The sequence below is a fragment of the Vipera berus genome (assembly GCF_964194415.1).
Source record: "Vipera berus genome assembly, chromosome: 3".
Taxonomy (NCBI): domain Eukaryota; kingdom Metazoa; phylum Chordata; class Lepidosauria; order Squamata; family Viperidae; genus Vipera; species Vipera berus.
The window spans coordinates 57951194-57972299 of NC_138204.1; the positions used below are offsets into that span (position 1 = coordinate 57951194).

General features: G+C 40.6%; 1 protein-coding gene across 1 annotated transcript in view; it reads right to left on the minus strand.

Moving 5' to 3' along the window:
* Positions 1–11839: 11839 nt before the first annotated feature.
* PTCH2 (patched 2) overlaps positions 11840–21106 on the minus strand; it is a gene marked incomplete at both ends in the record, with an annotated part of 59723 nt that continues 50456 nt past the window's right edge. The window contains 8 exons of the mRNA XM_081324559.1: positions 11840–12256; positions 13961–14209; positions 16246–16345; positions 17031–17173; positions 18173–18310; positions 19740–20023; positions 20251–20431; positions 20702–20844. Coding sequence (XP_081180685.1) covers positions 11840–12256; positions 13961–14209; positions 16246–16345; positions 17031–17173; positions 18173–18310; positions 19740–20023; positions 20251–20431; positions 20702–20844 — 1655 coding nt within the window. The remainder of the gene's footprint in view (positions 12257–13960; positions 14210–16245; positions 16346–17030; positions 17174–18172; positions 18311–19739; positions 20024–20250; positions 20432–20701; positions 20845–21106) is intronic.

The following is a 21106-nucleotide window of genomic DNA, read 5'->3' on the forward strand; positions in this document are numbered from 1 at the left end:
TACTTTTTCATTTGTTTCTTAGACTACAGTTGTATTGACATGTATCTGGGAGTAAGCTTAATGGAGCTCAGTGGGGTTTACTTTTTGATTACACATTTGGACCCCCCCAAAAATGGGTGAATTACATGTAAAACATACTTTCCTGTCCCTAATTCATTCAGAGATTATATTTCAGGGTCTCTTTTGCAGCTTTGCTTCCCTTTTTTGCCTGAACTCTTATTCTGATAATTGTGCTTTAATGAGTTTTCTTTTAATAGCTGCATAAACACCTCTAACCACGTGGGCATTATGGAACCATAATTGGGGGGGGGGGAAACCTTTAGTCTACTACAGTTAAGATCATGTTTTGGGGTTTTATTTTAATGGTCAGTGCCTCCTTTCCCTTCTTTCTGTATACCTCTGCCCTTCTCCTAAAGTTCTACCTCTTGATTACCATCTTGAGTAACGCTGCTAAAAGATGCTAGATTCTGAAAGCTAAAATACCAGATCCATATATTTATTGTGCAAATAAGGGAAGGTACAAACTGGAAATAGCTTTTGGGGAGTGGGGGGGGGAAGAGAGACAAGTTTTTTGACAAGCGATAACAGAAGGCAATTTATACCGCCTTCACCCTAATTCATACTGCTGACCTCCCCCTTTTACTTTACTCCCATGGTCGCAGCTGTATTGGTACATTTGCCTGCTGATGCCCCAACATGAGGACTTGTGACAGGATGGGAGACAAGAGTCCTCTGCCAAAATGCGCAGGCTGCGGGCTGTAGGTTAGCCGCCTGGGTGGGCCACCCGAGCTGGCGGCTATTGTTGCCACATAATGGGCTCGGTTGGGAATTGGGGAAGGGAATTTGGCGGGAAGGTGCGGGGGTGGGGGGTGGGGAGAAGAGGAGGGACGGTGCCATCTCTGCAGCTGGGCTTTTGTCATGCAAAGCGGGGAGCAGGAAGGGAGGCTTCTCGGTATCTGGCAGCTTCCCTTCGGGGCTGCTCCCTTCTTTTACGCTTTATTTCTTCTTCTTTTTTTAAACCCGTCGCCTTCGTTTCGTCTCTCCAGACCAGCCAGGCTTCTCCGTCTGTCGCCCTAGCGCGGACCAGCCGGGCTTTCCGAGGAAGTCCGCGCACCCTCGCCAAGGAAGGCGCCCTTGCAGCGTGCACGAAAGCGTCGGGAAAAACCTACGCCCGCTGCGGAAAGTGGGGAAGGGAAGGGGGAGGGAGGGAGAGAGAGAGAGAGAAAGGCGTCTGATTCTGCCTCATTCATTGCACTCTAGCTCTTCATCACTGACTCGGACAGGAAAAGCGGGGGGGGGGGGCGGGAAAGCGGGGGGGGGCGGGAGACGAGGGTCTCTCGGAGGTGCTGGCGGCCCCCCGAGGCGAGTAACAAGAACCGGGGATTAGGCGGGGAGGCCTGCTGGGCGAGGACGTGTAAGTCCCGTACCGCCTGCGGCGGGGGATTAATTACAGACCACCCAGCAGGCGGGGAAGGCACCGGCAGGCCTCAGTTAGGAAGGTTGTGTCCCGAGTTCAAGAGGCAGAGAAAGACGCCTGTTGGCTGCCCTGCGCCTGCGGGAAGAGAGGAGAGGAGCGCCCCGCGCGCCGCCTGGCTTTTTCCCTCCTCCAGGCTTCCCAGCTCCGAGGCGTGTTTTTAGGACGAGGTCGACACTGAAGGGCTGGCAAGGCAAGCCGAAAGCCAGGGATGGACGAGGCTTTTGGGGGCAGGGGTGCCTCGGCCCCTGGGAGATGAGCTTTGCTTTGCTTTGCTTGGGCTTCATTTTCTTCTCTGAAAGAGCAGGGCAGCATCTCTCTGTTTCTCTCAGAATTGGAAGGGACCTTGAAGGTCATCTAGTCCAACCCCCTTCTCTCGCAGGAGACCTATACTATTTCTGATAAATGGCTAGCCAATCTCTTCTTAAAAGCTTCCAATGATGGACCCACGAGTTCCAAAGGCAATTTGTTCCACTGGTTAACTGTTCTCATTGTAAGGAATTTTCTCCTTAGTTCTAGGTTGCTTCTCTCTTTGGTTAGCTTCCATCCATTATTCCTTATCCTGCCTACTGGTCCTTTGGTAAACAACTGGAGCCCTTCTTCCCTGTGGCAGCCCTTCCAAGTAAGGGAAGATGCTGTCTTGTCATCCCTGGTCCTTCTTTTCTCTAAACTAGGCATACCCAGTTCCTGCAATCATTCTTTGTACGTTTTAGCTTCTAGGCCCCTAATCATTTTGTTGCTCTTCTCTGAATTCTTTGCAAAGTCTCAACACCTTTTTTGTGTTGGGGTGACTGAAACTGGATGCAGTATTCTATGTGTAGTCTTACCAAGGCTTTGCAGAGTGGTACTAGAGTCGGAAACGACTAGCACGCATGTGTGGGGGAACCTTTACCTTTACCTTTACTAGTACTTCACATTATCTTTTTTCTATCAATCTGTTAATGCAGCCTAGGATTGCATTGACTTTCCTGGCTGCTGCCAAAAAAGCCAATGCATTCTCATTCATTCTCTCTCTCCCTCTCTCTCTCTCTCTCTCACACACACACACACACACACACTTTTTATTAGTTTATAAATACGATAAAAGAAAAATATAAATACGATAAAAGAAAAATATAAAAAAGAAGTACCAAGAGATAGAAAAAAAACATTAAAAGTAAGAAACAAAGATATATAAAAAATGTCTCCCCATCCCCTCAGACAAGCATAAAAAACTTTTGTAATTTTATATCTTCTCTAATATTTCAACTTTTAAAAAGTTCTCTTCTTCCCTTTTCTCAACTCTCATCAATAAATCCTTCAGTTCTAATCAGCAAAAATCTAGAGCTACCAGAAACAAGTAACATATTTTAACCTTGAACTAATAAATCCATTTTGTATTTCAATTTATCACTTTCAGTAATGGAGCAAAAAGAAATATCTCTCCATTTATAGAAAGGACAGCATTTCTCAAATCTTATCCACTCAGTGATACCGTAATTAAGTAAACATTTAGAAAAGAATGGAATTGCCCAATTAAACAAACATCTATCTTACGAGAGCTGGGGTGGGGAGAGTGGGGGCTTGTCATGTTTTTTTGGTGAACAAGAGAATTATAAATGCATCTGTGTCAAAGACCTAAATTTGTCACAAAAATAATAAAAAGTCCAAAGTCAAGTATATGTTTGCTAGTTGAATTATTTTATGCAACCTCTGGAAAATAACTTAGCAAACTTGATGGTCAAGAATGCTTGTCTAGAAATTTCTGAGGGATAAATGGACTCTAACCTCAGGGAATCCCACTTTAAATATTGCTGTAGTTCCTGTTTGCACTTTTCTTTGGGACTTGTGTGAGTTCATGGTTGGATTATTGCTTGCAGGACCAGTGAACCAGGTTGCAGGCCCTGAAGCAGTTTTGCAAATTTGACTGGTGGTAAACCAGGGGTGTCCAACCTTGACAAGTTTAAAACTTGTGGACTTCAACTCCTGGAATTCCCCAGTCAGCATGTTGAAGTCCACAAGTCTTAAAGTTGCCAAGGTTGGATAACCCTGTGGTAAACTGAAAGAAACTTGTGGAGGGCAGCTTCAGAATCGCTGTGGTTTGAAGCCTGGGCAGCAGCTGGAGACCAAGTGCCTTTATTAAGGTGGCCATGGGAGCTGCAGGGAAGGGAGATAAGGTAAAAGGAGGGGGCTAAAGTCTCAAGGGCTGTGAAAAGATTAGGAATGGTGAGAGCTGGGTTCTATTCCACCCTTAGCCAGTGACGTTGGGCTAATTGTTTTCTTCTAGAAAAATGGTTGATGTGGCGGAAAATAGGGAGCATTTTGCTTCCTGCCTTGAGCTGCTGAATGAAAGGCAAGAAATAAAAGTGAGCAGGCTTTTTGTTTGTTTGTTTCCAGGAATTAGAGGTCATCAACTGGACTCAGATCCCAAACTGAACAATCTTGAGTTTGTTGATTTGAGTTTCCACAAATACAGTAGTGGCCAAAATTGTGGGAACCTTTTGGGAAAAGTGTACAGTAGAAATGCCACCTTTGGTTATGTTTCCACCTATTTTTCTTCTAATTTCTTTATAACTGTAGCCTTGTTCACGTAGTAGTACTATTTTACATCGCTTTCTGGGCAACCAGTCAACTCTTTGCACCATTACTTTAATTTTATTACGTTTTACAAGTTCACTAAATGAAAGAACACAAGAAAACCCAACCAACTGGATAGCGATCACATAAGGTAAAGGTAAAGGTAAAGGTTCCCCCACACATGCGTGCTAGTCGTTTCCGACTCTAGGGGCCAGTGCTCATCTCCGTTTCAAAGCCAAAGAGCCAGCGCTTGTCCGAGGACGTCTCCGTGGTCATGTGGCCGGCATGACTAGACGCCAAAGGCGCACGGAACGCTGTTACCTTCCCACTGTAGTGGTCCCTATTTTTCTACTTGCATTTTTACGTGCTTTCGAACTGCTAGGTTGGCAGAAGCTGGGACGAGTAACAGGCGCTCACTCTGTTACGCGGCACTCGGGATTCGACCCGCCAAACTGCCGACCTTCTGATCGACAAGCTCAGCGTACATGACATCAATAACTGAATCCTACTGTGATCTGATTGGCTCATTGCCAAAACAAGATGACACCTGATTGGCTCTCTAAACACTCATGCTCATTGGCTGAAATCAGGTGAAGGAAAGCTACCTGATATCAACCTAAGCAAGTTGTGCTTCCTTTTTCTGGTTATTTGGCTATAACTTTTCATAGAATACAGTACAGATAATTGAACAAACTTTGTTGCATTACATTCTTGATTAAATTATCTTTCCATTGATATATAATTTTATGGTACTACTCCCCCCCAAAACAGTGGTGTTATTAGCCATCAAACCTCAAAAATATACTTTTCCCAAAAGGTTTCCACAATTTTGGCCACTACTGTATGTATATTCCCTTCACTTTTCAGTTCAGTGGTATAATTTATGTAGATTTCTAACGTGTGTCATTTTAGTGCTGCTGCTGTTGTTAAACAATTGGAAACTAGATATCTGTATATCATCCAGAAAACTGCCAATAGATTTTTCTGCCTGTCTATTCTGGGAACAATGTTCAGGATTTTGAACTATGTTAAATGCTGAATGCAGCTGAAAGAGAAAAGTCCTACGCATTGCTCAAGCTGGCGATACTGAAGTTGGATTGATTTATTTACTTATTTAGTAATGAAACTTCAATTATCATAAAGACAAAAAAAATCCGGGTCAAACATCAGGTTTCCTAGGATTGATGCTATTGTATGTGTGAATATGAGCATTAGTATCTATAGCATATGTGTGAAAGGCTGATTGCCTTCAGTTAATTCAAGGCTGAAGGAAGTCCCTACTTGCTAAAGGGGTTTGAGAGAGGTTCTGCCTCCTGGACTTTCTTTTACCCTATTAGTTAAACAGGGATGCGGTGGCTCAGTGGGTTAGGACGCTGAGCTTGTCGATCAGAAGGTCGGCAGTTTGGCGGGTCGAATCCCAAGTGCCACGTAACAGAGTGAGCTCCTGTTACTCGTCCCAGCTTCTGCCAACCTAGCAGTTTGAAAGCACGTAAAAATGCAAGTAGAAAAATAGGGACCACTACGGTGGGAAGGTAACAGCATTCTGTGCGCCTTTGGCGTCTAGTCATGCCGGCCACATGACCACGGAGACGTCCTCGGACAAGCGCTGGCTCTTCGGCTTTGAAACGGAGATGAGCACCGGCCCCTAGAGTCGGAAATGACTAGCACGCATGTGCGGGGGAACCTTTACCTTTATTAGTTAAACTGACTTCAGGGTTTAAAAACAAGATGAATTCTTTTCCCATTCAGTGTATCAACAAGCTGAATATTTATTTTAACAGCTGACTCTCTCTCTCTCTCTTTCTCTTTCTCTCTCAGAAAAACAATCATTATTGCCCATCCCTTGCCCATCCCTTGCCATCTTCATTTGTCATTCATAATTCACCTTTTCTCTGAGCACAAATGGGCCGAATGCCTCAGGAACAAGCAGCCTTGATATTGAGTATCGTGTTATCATGTTATCCTGTCCTGCCAAACGTCTTTCTTCGAAGCCTTCTTTGCTCTCTTTAAGTTACAATTAACAACTAGGATTGCAGTCTGTGTGCTGATTTCAATAGAAAGGTTAAAAAAGGGGCAACTTCCTGACTGTTCAGATTTAACCTGGCATATGACAGATCTATCTTAAGGAACAGATTTGGTCTTTTAATAATTGTCATAAATGTAAGTAGAAAAAGGGTAGGTTTCTTCATATTTGTATATCTGGAAAAGAGTTATAAACCACAGGGTAGTTGCTAGACTTTGCTTATAAAATGCATGATATAGTATGATAGATCAATCTCCTGTATGGGTAGTCCTCGGCTTACGACAACAATTAGGGCCAGAATTTCCACTTCCAAGAATCAGGAAGCTGATTTGTCCTGAGAAATGGATTGATATCATGCTATGAAGCAACTGGCTTGAGAACAGAAGGATTGGTGCTTTTAACAGACAGACACTGAGCTTGGGACCCTATAAAACCATTGTGAGTTGGTATAAAGGGATAAGAAACAGCTTAGCTACCTTGTTCACCTGATACTAAATTGGCAAGAAGATTAGGGCTTGGCATTGTGATTTCTATAGGACTTACATCAACAACCTTGAAGCAAAGTTTTTGAAAAGGACTATTTCTCATCTTATGCATTCTAGTAACACCCGATTAATTGCATTTTTACAGGCTGAACTTGAATCCCTATTGTTCAACATGGACAGCTACTTTAGTTGCTGATCGGAAATTAACTGGCTTAGCCTTCTAGGAAGATTCTACATTCTTTCTCTTGGGAGTAGCCATACTTTTGAATTAAAGTTATATGTTGATGCATCGAACATCTGCCTCTCCATATGCTTTGATTGTTTTCATAATCAAACTCTTTTGCTAAAGCCATTGCACACTGCAAACTACAAAACAGTAGGAAAAAGGAGTCACACTGCTTTTAAAGTGAACCCCTAACTGAACCTCTGGGCTTCAGTGCTGTGTGAGAGAACTCGGATCTCTATTTGTTTTTCTTCGTTCTGTTTGTTGCTCTGCTTGTGGAATTGGCGCAGCTGTGGTCCCTGTGGCTGCTGACAAGACACATCCATGCACATGTAGATCTGCGCTGCCTATGGGCTATGGAAAAATAAAAACTACCAGACAGCTGCAGTACAGACACTACTAAGAGGAAGGTGGAGTAGAAAGACTGATTTTTTCCAGGAGGACTGCATTAGGGATGGGTTAACTCAAGGTGCAGGCCTTTCTCTTGCAGTCTACCTTTCATTTTTAAAATAGTAAGCTAAGTTGTATCATCCTGGAACAATTGTTTTCACATTGTTCACGGAGGGTTTTTATAAAGAGACTGGACAGTCACTTATCTGAAATGGTATAGGGTCTCTTGCTTGAGCAGGGGGCTGGACTAGAAGACCTCCAAGGTCCCTTCCACCTCTATTCTGATTTATTGATTGGTAAGCCTCAGTTCTCTGCCAGTTTACTTGGAATTTTCTTTCCTGCAGAGTTATTGCTATCTGAGTCTATAAAAACCCTCTTCTTGAGAGTCTGTTTGCCGATATCAAAATTGGGGCTTTTTTTGTACACATTGCATAAAAAGCTGTATTAGTTTGACGTTTACACTTGGCTTTAAATACTCTGTCCTGAATTTTGTTATATTTTCTTGTCAATATTCACAGGTAAAAACATAAGACTAAAAAGTTACTTAGTATCAAGAGAAGATAATATATGCAGCTCAGAGTTGAACTATGGAGTCCTTGATACTTTTTGAGCTTGGTTGTTTTCTTACATTTTGTTATCCAACTAGTTAGCACAGATGTTGCCTGATCGGGTAACAAAACATGTGCAAGAAAACAACCAAGCTCAAAAGAGCACCAGAGACTTATTTGTTGAACCTGTGAAAGCTGACCAGGAAAATCATTCAAGTTGCATTTAAAAAAGTGCCACAAGCTGAAAGCACAAAATGAACACTGAGTGGAACCCTTTTTCTTGTGATTCATTACGTGCTTTAAAAATGTAATTTAAAATTATATCTGCAGAGAGCAATAATATATTTGTACTGTATATATTAAATGTAAATAAATTATATATTTTGTCTATAGCGCTTGCATTTTCTTGAGGCAAAATTCAGTCTTAATGGAAGACATCCAGCTCTGTGTATGTGTGTGTATCATACACACACACACACACATGCAGGTATTTTATACAAACTGATATAATCCATCAAACAGACTTCTTTAAGATGAATTGAAGATATAGGCAAGAGGCCACAAATTTATAATGAAATCACTTGGGCTATCAGTGTAAACTTTTGGCCAAGCATATTTTTCAGATGGAAATCTTCCACTACAGGTCCACATCTAGAAAAATCACAGGTTCTTCGACATCAGCATGGAACAAAGAACAACACACAGGGTCACTAGAAGATAGGTTTATATATAATATATATTTACTTTTAAAAATAAAAATTCCATTGCAAGGCTAGAAGTCTGTACAAACTACAAAAATAAATTTTCTTTTTCATATAAATAATTTATATGGCATGACAACATTATCAGGTTAACAGATCTCTAGCACACCCACTACATACTCTCACACTCGCACATACGCAAATACACATACAATGTGTCCACTTTTCATCATGTTTCACTGGTCCCAGATTTGGTGAGGGGGAAGGATTGATTTTTTCAGAAGCACTCAGTTCTTTTTAGTCAGTGGATGGAAGGAAGGAATTTAATGGTGGGAAAACCTTGATCTAAATGCTGGCCAGGTCAGTGGCCCTATATAGTAAATTAGTTTTGGGAAATTTCTCTGGACTCCAGAAATCAGTGATGTTTAAAATAAACTGAATGTGCTCATTTTAACAAGAGACATAAACCTACTGAGGTTTTCACCTTACACAGATGTGAAAATCTCAGGAGTACATTCCCTTGGTAACAAGAAGTGAATGCAACTTTGGCTGGGAAATAAATTTACAGCAGTTCTTGGTGAAGGGAAGGGGTTAAAGTGCCTGGGGTTTAGAAGGAAGAATGTCAATGGATTCCAACAAGAATCAATTCTTGTAAGAATATGGGTTGATTGTGATAAGTCTCTGTGCTCAAAGTGATGATATCTTTTTTTTTCTAAGCATGTCACAAGTTCAAGTGAAGCCCTCAGAGTGGCTAGCAGACAATTACACTGACAATGCTTTAAAAAGTTAACTTACTGAACATAATAATGCCACGGTTAAAATGGCAAAGTATTAGTGTCTAAATGTTGGGCAGCATCATGCCTAGAAGTCTATAGGGAGGGATTTCCTGACTTCTGAAATCCCCAAATCAATAATCAGGATCAGCTAAAACGATTTACCTGCCTTAACTGGTACATTAATTTTGTTTTGAATCATTTCATCTTTTTTGTAAGAAAGCTGCGTGTGTTCGCATGTATGTAAATAATAGGTTAGATAGTTTCTATCTCAAGATGTCAAAAATCCTTCATTTAAGTTTTGCCAGTTGCAGGCTCAGCCTCTAATTTCTTGCAAACTATGTGGGCAGGCAACCTAGTACCTTCTTGATGTTTTGGACTACGACTCCCACAATTCCTTGCTAGCGGCCATGCTAGGACTAATGGAAGTTGAACTGCGAAATATTCAGAGGGCATTGAGTTGCTTGATCTCCAGTCTTTTGGATTGATGTAGGTGGCTAATGAAATCATCTAAATCCATATGCCTTGCTTTCTTATTCTTTGTGGAAATTTGCCATGTTTGGCAGGCTTAACATCCAGCAGATGAAAGAATAGTACATTAAGGAAATTTATCATTCAATTCAATGCTAACTTAAATAGGGAGTAGTTTAACATAAGGAAGTTGGTAACCTTATGTAAATAGACCCCATCCAAAGAAAATATTGCTCCAGCTGCCATCTTTTCTCCTTTGGAAAAGGACAGAAAGAAAGGAATAAATAAATAATTATAAGCTGTTTTAACACCAGGAAAAATTGCATTTTAACATATGTGGTGTCAGTTATTCTCTTGCAGTGCCCAGATTAGACCTGGCCAGAAACCGTCACTTTAAAGTTCATGGAGAATGCAAGCTGACATTCTGAAAGAGAATGGAAAAACCAAATTGTTTTATAAAGCAATATTGACTTGGTTATGCAGAAACCAAGCCCATATATTGGAACTGGGACTTCTCCTCTAAAAGCTCTTGCTGAATGTTAATACATTTTTAATTTTCTACCAAAGAAGTTGAACTAGAAGACTTCAAGAACAGAACCTGCAACTGTAGGTTTTAGGCAGGAGATCCTAAAGATTTCTGCTTTAACAATTGCACCAAAATCTTACTCAATGGGAAGGGTTTCTGTCAGCTCAAAATATCTCAAAATAAAATCAAAGGGTAGTTTCATACATAAAGTTTCTTTTACATAAAAAATTTCCTCTGGTAAAGGGGAAAGAAATGCTTAGGCCACACTTGGCTACCAAGTGCAGCTTGAGTATTTTACTATAACCACAAAGTTCAGGAAGCCAATCATCTCAGCAGAGGAAAGATATTATCTGTAAAAAGATCTCAATGAGTATGCATGACACCACCCCAATAATAACATGGAGTGAGTGACCTTATTTCATAACACTCTCTCAATGAGGGCACTACGCAAAATCCTTGTTTCTTCTTTGAGTGTTTTCCCCCCTAGATATCCTCAATCCTTATGTGCAACACAGGCTTTGTAATCAACGTATGTATGCAACCATTCTGTACCATGGCATTGTGCCACGTACCAGGAATAGGGATGAATCTATCTTTCTCTGATGTTTGAAGACCCGACTATGTTTTTTCCTGGGGGGGGGGGAAATTTAAAAAGCTCTTCAATAATCCCTTATTTCTATTAGTCATGAACAGAACATTTCAACACTAATCAGAAATAACTTAGGGGACATTTGTGTGATAAACATTTTCAGTTGATACAAGAGGCAAGCAACGTAAGAGAAAGTTTATACAGTATAGGGATGGGGGTGGGTGGGTGTAGGAATGGGATTCAGAACAGCGACATCCCAGATGCTAGGACAGGCGGTACTACTGGTGGGAACCAGATAAGAATGCAGTCTGTCCCACACAGTTTGCATAGAAACTTAAGACACATCGTGCCCCCACCATTACATTCTCCTTTCACTCCACATTACAATAGGGTGACTCTCCCTATTACAACTTCACCCTGGTGTTTCCCTTCAAAGGGAAATTGCCACATATTTACTGAGAGAGCCGTGAAAATAATAAAAATAATTATTATAATTATAAGGGGGAGGGTTGGTGACTCTTTTTATACAGTTTAAAATAATAATAATTATTATTATAATAATATTAATAAAATAAAAGAATAGCAGCACAATGTGGGAGAGTTCCCCACACCTAGTTGAGTCCTGTTTTCTCCATGGAGGGTGGCTGTTTGAGCAACAAGCCCAAAGAAGGCCATGAGATGGTTCACATAGCTTGTGGAGAATGGTCATTTTCATTTTTCAGATTCAAGTAGGCCTGATATTAAATGGGTCACTGGCCCGAACTAAGGGTACAAAAGCTAAGCCCTGACACCCAGGAAATCAGAATGCTTTTTGGTGCCAAATACACCTGGAAATGCTGAGATATTCCCCTATCAGCTTTTTTGCAATATCAATACTGATCTGGTCTCTTTGTTCTCAGCTGTCCTAATCATGCCCGCAGTTGGTTAGATGCAGTGCAAGAGTTTCCATAAATACAGCAAACTTCACAATCTCTGATGTGGGATGTTTCTGCCCCCCCCCCCCCGTTCTCACTTGGGATGCTGGCCAGCCCTGAGGCAAGAGTTCTAGAGCCAGTGACTTGGCTTGGCAAATGTGGATGGCTAATGATTCTGCTTTAGGTCCTGTAGTTCCAAAGCGTCAGATGGTTTGGGGCCAGGTTTTTCAGAGCTTTCATCAGATTCAAATCCCTCGTGTGTATAGCCCCAGCAAGATCCAGGCAAAGGTGGGTGCAAGGCCAACATCACCGAGGCAGTAGCTGTTACTGTAGTGAAAGTGCCACCAGGTCCTGAAGGTGGTATTTTGGTGCCATGAGTAATGGAGTTAGTCTGAAGAGGATTGGGAGTAGGCTGAGCCAACTGAGACCCTAGTCTGTGATTGGGCTGTTCTTGCTGCTGCAAACAACTTTTGATTTCTGTGACAGATGCTGGCAAATGGCCACCAGGAGTTGTGGATTGGGTCCATTCTGGGCTGCACAATGATAACGGTGATTCTAGGCTTGTCTTGTAGCTTTTTACCACCTGCACGGGAGAGCAAAGACTACTGTGAGCAAGTTAGGTATAGAACGAAACAGCACAGTAATACAACATTGCTCTGAGTGAGCATTTCTCATGACAGTGCTTCTCACAAACATTTAGAAATAAAAGCATTAGCCGTACAAGGAAATAATGACGCCTAATTCGTTGTTGTTCACCGTTTATAAGGTCATGGGAGAAGACTTTTAAAAAGTGACTCCTCAATATTTCCCTTTGCGATACTATTATTTGACCTTGGAATACCACCTAAAGTCTTGTTTTCTCAGTTTCAATGACTGTGTGTCAATGTGCTTCTCCAATGTTAGGTTCTTGGTGCTCTCTGAGCTTGGTAGTTTTCTTGCAGACATTTCATTAACAGGCTAGGTATTATTATCAGATGTGGTCTTCATTGAAAAGTGCCTAACTCCATAAGTCACCAGAACATAGCAATTGCAACCTACAAAATGGACAATACTTCTGTATGTGAAAAACATCTCCAAGGCAACCAACATACTTCCACAATTGGTCAGCATCACCGTAGCATGCAAACCAACAACATCCCTCTAAAACATTTTAAGCAAATCAGAAAACTCAGTAAACAATGAAGAGAATAAAACACAGGTATTATCAACACCATATTATGCAAAGACTGTAACAGCCACTGTGTAGGAGAGACAGATAAAAAACTGGCAGACCATATCTACCAACACCAATTGGCCATGATGAAATCTTAACACATGGATAGACTCAACTGAGAAACTGTTAATATTTTAGATCAATCCAAATCCAAAAATGCTAGAGAATTCCTGGAAGCTTGGCATTCAAATAAATCAGTCATCAGTAGATACATAGAAATAAACTCCATTTACATACATTAAAGGTGACAATCAGAAGCCAAGGAAGGAAATAAAAAGCCCAGAACATATCCTCACACACACACACACACACACACACACACACACACACAGCAGCTAATATCCAACTAAGCAGAAAACTGTACCAGACAAACCATCAGGGAGAAAATGATACCCTAAACAAATAACATCAAGGAGGAATCAAAGATTGCCAGCATAAACTACTACATATAAACAGCTAGCAAAGTCTAATCTCTCTTGCACTAATGATTTTACCTAACCTGGTAATGAAATGTCTACAAGAAAACAACCAAGCTCATGGAGCATCAATAACTGAATAGTTCAGTCCTGAGTCATGTATAATCTCTTCCATTGGCTCTTCTCCACTGTGCATAGAAATATAAGTGGGGGAAACATCCTAAAGCAGTGGTCCCCAACCTTTGCGGCTTGGCAGGGGGTGGAGAGGAGAATCAGGCCGCATGAGTGGCGGGCTGGCATGCATGTGCGCAGCAGACTGGCACACATGAGCACACAGTTCAACTTGCATACCGCACCGACACTTGCACCATTCAAGCTGCATGTGCATGCGTGCTCGCTGGCCTGCCGTTCGCACAGCCTGGTTGCAAGTAGGCCTGGTAGTAGGCCGGGGCCCAGAGGTTGGGGACCCCTGTCCTAAAGGATTAGTGATAAAAAAAAAATCAAGAATCTGATTTTGTCCCTCCTCCAATTAAGGAAGGAAAATATGCTCTTATTGGGAGCTGCAATCTAGGAGCCTTTCTTCTTCTCTTTTTATGATGTAACACTGACTATCCAGAAAAAACCAAGCTGGTTGTTTTGAGCCCTGATGGATACTTACAGTGATTTGGGGGAAATTAGGACTTTTGCTGGCCTTGACCAAGATCTGTGATTGTGCTGGGGAGATGATATATGTGCTGCGGTCATCTTCACCAGTCTCTGATGCACTAACTGTCTCTGAATAGTACTCTGAGTCTGAGGAGTCACCGAAAGCATTTCCATGTTGGCGAATGTAGAAGCTATGATGGTTGATAGGCGGTGGGACAGGTGATGGTGTTGGCAAGCGGCTGCCATTATCTGCTGGAGTGACCTGTATGATGAAAAAGAAAGAGACGTGTACAGAATGAGGGAACTATGCAAAAGTTCTCCGGATGTTGTGCTTTCAAATGTGACCCTCTAAGCAACCAGCTCAGTCTGAGGTCATTACCGGAATTGCTTAAAAGTTCTTATAGCTGAAGAGCACATAACTGGAAAGGGCAGCTCTAGTTATCTGTGTATAGCAAATGGTAAACCACAGCTGGCATATATTTCTCTTAATTCTATTAATCTAAATTGGCACTTCCAGTAAGAAAATGACATAAGACCCCTGGGATGAAATAGTGCATATCAGAGCATCTATATCCTATTGTATTGTTTTGTCAAGGAATCACAAACTTCGAAGGAGTCCAGTTGCCTGATTGGTGCAGGAATCCAGGTTAAAGCAGTACCAGTCTTCTGCATGAACACATTCAGGAAGGAAAACTTGCCTTCTCTTTTGGGGATTGATGCTCTTTCTATAAATAATTATTTTGTAGGATTCAACTTTACCCTGCATCATTATTCGGTTCTCAGTCACCAGGTACTTAAAAGTGTAATTATATCTCCCACTCACATAATCTACATTTCAAGGCTAAAAATTGCCAGTTCCTTTATCTCTTCCTTAAAAGATTTAATTTTGAAATTTGGAATAACTTTTGTTGCACTTGTCTGCACTGGTTCCAAATTTTTGCAATTTTTTTCTTAAAATAAGGTGGCCAAAATTCAATCCATTCTGACAATGCAGAATATAAAAGAACAATTCCTCTTTCATTTCTGTTTTAAGCTTCTTGAGCAGAAATTATGCTACAAATGGTGCAATCCAAAATTTCATAGTCAATCATTTTGCTGAAATCAAACATAATGGAATATATATTCCTCTTCTCTGAGAAGACTGACTTTGCCACTTTTTTGTTATCTATTGCTCTGTCACTTTTATGAACAACTTTTTCCCTTTCCTTTTATTTTGAAGAATGTATTTGAAGAAACCACTACAGAGTCAGAAAACTGAGGGTTTTTTTATTGTTATAGTTCTTAACTTCCCTCAACCATCTCAGCTCATTTGGAGTTTTAGTTTTGAGACGCTACAGATAGTCCTCGACTATGACCACATTGGGACTGGGATTTTTGATTGCCAAGTGATGTGGCTGTTAAACAAGTCATCACAGGACCAGACTCGATTTTACAACCATTTTTATCATGGTTGTTAAACGAATCACATGATTGTTAATAGTTAAACAAATCCAGCTTCCCCAATTGATTTTGCTTGTTTGAAGCCAGCTGGGAAGGGGACAAATCGCAACCAAGTGACTGTATGATGCTGTAACTGTTGTAAATGCGTCCAACATGCGGGGGATGGTAAGATGGGTGGGGTTGTAACTTCAAGAATGGTTCATATGTCACTTTTTCTAAGGCTGTTGTAACTCTGAAGTTTGAACCATCATTAAAGAAATGGTCGTTATGTCAAGGACTGTCAGTATAGCTTCAGTTCTAAGGTTGTCTATCTATATATATATATCCACTTTTCACCTCCTATATGTGACCTGCCTCATCTTCAGATCTTTCCTGAAGTTTTTCTTAGGCTGCATAGGCTCCTTCATCTACCCTCCCCCCCCACACACAAACATTACAATTGTTTGCAAATGTGTTTTAGTATCTCAGTCTAGGAATTCCCACCTACTTTTTGATTTCTTTCCCATGTTACTAAATTTTTGTCCATGGAATCCTACTTATTGTTCAGAACTTATTATGTTTTGCTTTCTTAAAGTTCAAAGTATGTCTGATTATATTTGATAGTAACTACCCTTAATATTAAAACTTTCATAATTATACAGCAAACCCTATAAGGGTATTGATGGTAAACAAAACAAAACAAAATAAACCCCCAATGTCCAATCTACTTATTGATAATGAATTCCCATAGTACCTGGACAATCTCTTAACAAAATCTGCCCATAGGACTCAGAATCCTTTGTTCTTTCTTCCCTATTAGGTTTTTTTTTAAAAAAATGTATCCTGGAACATGCTATCTGGGAACAGAAGATCACTTACCTCTGCAGGTGGTCCAATAATAGAAAGTAGCACAGGCAACAGTACCAGGCCATTAAGTAGCCCCAGAATAGTCAGGATAGTAAGCACAGCAAAGAAATACCTGCAGTGGAAGATGGAATTTAGTAATTGTTGCATATTTGGTTCATCTGCCCATAATACCTTCATTGCTATACTGTCATTTTTCCTACTACTTTCATTCTCCATTCTGGAGCATGTAACACAATATGTAGGTTCAGATGACATGCTAAACCATAAGCAAACAAATCACATAATAGATTGGTGCAATGTATGAACTTAGCCAGGGGGAGAGAAAGGCATTTATCCAGAAGGTAGTTGTGAGTCCCACTAGGTAGTCCTGACCAAGAAATCAAACACCATGGGAGCGCTAAAAGTGCTTTTATTGGGAGTGGCTGCAGTGGCTATAGAATCTGGCAAGTTTAATTGTGCTGCACCAATTCCCTCTTCCTATGCTCCAGTGAATCAGGAAATCTACCTGAACTGCTAATCTCTTAGGTTAGTTTACTACTTGTACTTATTCAACTGAAATTCCCCATTAGCCATCAGGGGGGAAAAAAGAGCCTTCTTCTTACTGATACCCTAAGACATGGACCAGCAGTTTCAAGTTGTTGTTGACATACCCCAGAAGGCCAAAAAAGGATGTTGACTCATGATCTAAAGCTTTAAGACTGTCCATAGGACATTTGCCATTTTGTTCGAATATATACAGAGAATCAATCTAATATTCAAAAATACATATTTGATAAATGGAAAAGAAAGAACTGTACCTCAGAATGAAATCAAATTCTGAGCCTGCCAACATAAGTACACCAAGCAGAGTGGAAACAGCACCATCCATTACAGGAGCAAACATGTGCTCTAAAGCCACAGTGGAGCGCAGGTTCCGGCTGCCAATGGCAGTGACAAACCCCTGAAAATAGAATGACAGTCAGAACATAGCATAAAAGGATACTTTACAGCAGGGGTGTCAAACTGCCGGCCCGTGGGCCGGATGCATCATAGCAAAACCGCTCCTACCCTATTGCCGGCAATGTCAAAAAAGTCGCGATACGTCTCGACACGTCATGCGACGTTGCGAGTTTCACACCCTTGCCTTACAGCCACTCTTAGAGACTACTAACTACATAGACGCTGAGAGGATCTAATAGGCTGGATCAGTTCTTGTGCACAGAGTCAAGTACCAATGACAGGAGTGCAGAAAGCCTCACCTGGAAATGATACTTCTCACTCTAGTTCTTTCAAAAGAAAAGTACCTTCTAATACAAAATAATCAAGAAAGAAACCCAACTATAGAGTCATGTATCATAAGTTAGAGTAGATTAAATTCTCCTCTAACCATCCATATTAATTTTAAAGAGAGTACAAATCCATTTTAAACTATGATACTAGTTCATTGGTCCCATTCTTTTCAGTGTAGAACTAAATAAATATTTTTTTTTAAAAAATAAAAGCTTGTGCCCACAAAATCTAATGACAGCAAAATGCATTCACACAATATTTTAGCTTGGCCACCCAATTAATGCATAATCTAACTAACAGGTTAGCTTTGTCCAGCACACTAGCCATACCCAGCTTACTGTGTTGTGCAAATGAACCACTAGCATAGTTAACAGCAGTAGCACTTAGACTTATATACCACTTCATAGTGCTTTGCAGTCCTTTCTAAGTGGCTTACAGAGTCAGCATATTGCTCCCAACAATCCGGTCCTCATTTTACCATCCTCGGAAGGATGGAAGGCTGAGTCAACCTTGAGCCGGTCAGGATCAAACTGCTGGCAGTTGGCAGAATTAGTCTGCAATACTGCATTCAAACCACTGCACCATCACGGTTCTAGTTAAGCATGTTTTGTCATCACAAGCCATTGAGTCTTATAGCAACGCAAATATTCTTAGGTAAAATCTTACTTACCAGAGCTACATGTACAGTGAATTCCACACCAATGCCTACAGAAGCAATTAGGATGACAACAGGGATTGCACTCAATTTGATGCCCATCAAGCCCATGATGCCAAAAAGCTCAACTGTCATCATTGCCAAAACAAATACCTATATATGAGAGAAATCACCATGAGTACAGCATTTAAATCCAATGGGAAAACAGAATGCTTATGAACACAAATCCACAATCGGTGATGCATGAATAATGTTTCTTGCAGAAAATTTACAGCTGCTAAAGGTTTAAACACATATTCTGAATATAGAAGGAATTGTCTATAGCCACGATCTGTTGTTTAAAAAAAAAGAAAATTAAATATTAAATATATTAATTACACTTGTGTCATTTAACTTGTGTCATTTAACTGTTATGTCTTTAGTATTCTTTTATATAATAGATGCTCTTAATTATCAATATATGTTCCATGTAGTTATGGATATTAATTAATTATAAATATTAAAGCCCCAAATATAACTATTCTGAAAATAGAGCAACAAGCATAGGAATAATGTGAGGAATTTTATGAGGAATAACCTTACAGAGTTGTGGGGAAAATAGGAGGCGGAAGGAGTATTGCTGCCTTGAGTTACTTATAAAGTAATAAAAGCAGGATAAAAATCTAATCAATGCATCTAACAAGCTAGATAATTAGTCCTTAAAATTCATTGTCGGCCATTAATCTTCCACAAACAGATTATCTGCTAAATTGTTAATATGATAAAATGCAATATTTTTTTTAAATAACAATTACTTCTTAAGCAAGCAAAGGAATAGCACCAGTGCAAGGCTGCAGATTAAGGAGAAAAATGCAGTGTGCAAACCTCTATTAAAGTGGACCAGCATATAACACATCAGTTTGTAAATAAACTTTATGTTAACTTAAACCTGTCAGAAATATAGAGAGAAAACTGATGATAGAAATAGGCTGATACAAATTTTATATGGTAACTGGCATATGAGTCTCTCTCTCTCTCTCTCTCTCTCTCTCTCTCTCTCTCTCTCTCTCTCTCTCTCTCTCTCTCTCTGTGTGTGTGTGTGTGTGTGTAATGCAAACAACCAAAATAATTATTTATTTTGCAACCAAGATAAATAATGCAAACTACATCAACATATTTTCAGAATTATATTCCTGTTGGAAAAATTGAGTATCTGAAGAATTGTAATTGTTTAGAATAGCATTTTGGGATAAAAATTAAACATTTTACAGTATTGTATAGATGAGAATAAAATAGAGGCTGAAGGGGAATAGTAGTAAGGCAAGAAAGGGAATCAGGGAAAAAGTAGAAGTCCTCTAATCTCAGGAAGCTTCACACAAATTAACCTAAACCCGCTTTTAACCTTGCCCCCTGACTTATGAGGGCTAGAAATGATACTGATCTTACAAAGCCAATTTGAAAGTCATACATACATACATACATACATACATACATACACACATACACACATACACACACACACACACACTACAGCAGATAATGTTTGAACATGGCACTTAAACATCTCTGTTCTTCCCCAATAACCATAAATGAATATACTTACAATGATACTGGCACTCCAAGGATTGAGTAGCAGCAGGGTGCACACCAGAAATGTGCAGGCCAGCACAATGCTGATGGCCTGCAGAAGCCAGTGGCGCAGGCCAATGTACTGCTCCCAGAAGAGGAATGGATATCCGCTGGGGTAGCTAAATACTCCACGTGTCTGGGCCACCTCATCACAGATGGCACGCACACTCTCAATAGCTGCCACAAAGTCCGATGTCTGTTGCAGCCCATTGAGGTAGAAAGGGAACTGAGCAAACTCCAGGGGCTGTGCAGCTGGGACTAAAAGAAGCAGAGGCAGCCATTAGGAAACGTGACCTCCGCCCCCCCCCTTGTTTCTAGGCCCCAAGATTGATGGTTTCCCCCTTTGCCCACATGCCCCCCAAATAATGAAGCTAGGCAGGTGATTCCATTTGTGTAGCTTTATGGCACGACAAAATGGGACTTGGGTTGAAACACTGAAATGTGACACAAGGCTGAATGGAAATGGGGCTTTCATAAATACTCACTTCGAAGGTTTTCACCGGTAGCATCATATTTATCATGGATCCATTCTGGGGGTGGCGGATAGAAGTTGGCCTGGGAAGCAGCAAAACCAAGCGGGTCATTGCTCACCCACACTGTCAAGCAGATGTAAAAGATATCAGGGGGAATTATCCCACTTTCATCAACCAGACGACGAGCTGTTAGCTGTGGGGCAGATGGAAGAATGAGAAAATCGAGCAGGATAAAACTCAATTTTCCAAACGAATGCAGATCTTTCATGTCCCTTCAAACCTTTATTTCCAAGAAACACCCGTTGCATAACTGCAGCAGGGAAACATTCCTTTCCCTATATTTATTTTGCAGAAATTCTCTTCTTGCAGTTACTATATTATTCATTCTTATGGTTTAATAAATACCATTCATCTATCCACTTTTTTCTCCCTACCAACTTACTGAGTTATTCTTAATGCTTACTTGATTTAAGTTGAAAGGCTCTTTCTTGTTGCCCGTCTGGATAAGGAGTTTATAAGCAAGAACACCATCTTCCGAACCATTCCGATAATTTTCCCTGGTGATGTGCCCAGCTTCCCAGTCTTGGTCAAAGGCTGCCTGTAGATCTGGCATTCAGAGAGTTTAAAAGTAAATGACAGCTCTCCAAGAGATCTGCCCATATTTAGCACCTCTTCGGGCCATTGCTCTTATGCTTTATCACAATAATTTCAGCTATGATGCACAGGAAAGGATTTACATAGTGAAGAGAAACTGACTTTGAACTCTTACACACAAGGCATTTAATAGAGTTAAGCAATATAGGAATATGTGATTATTATCCAACAGCTTACTGACAAATAAAAAAAGTACAATATGACTAATATGTGC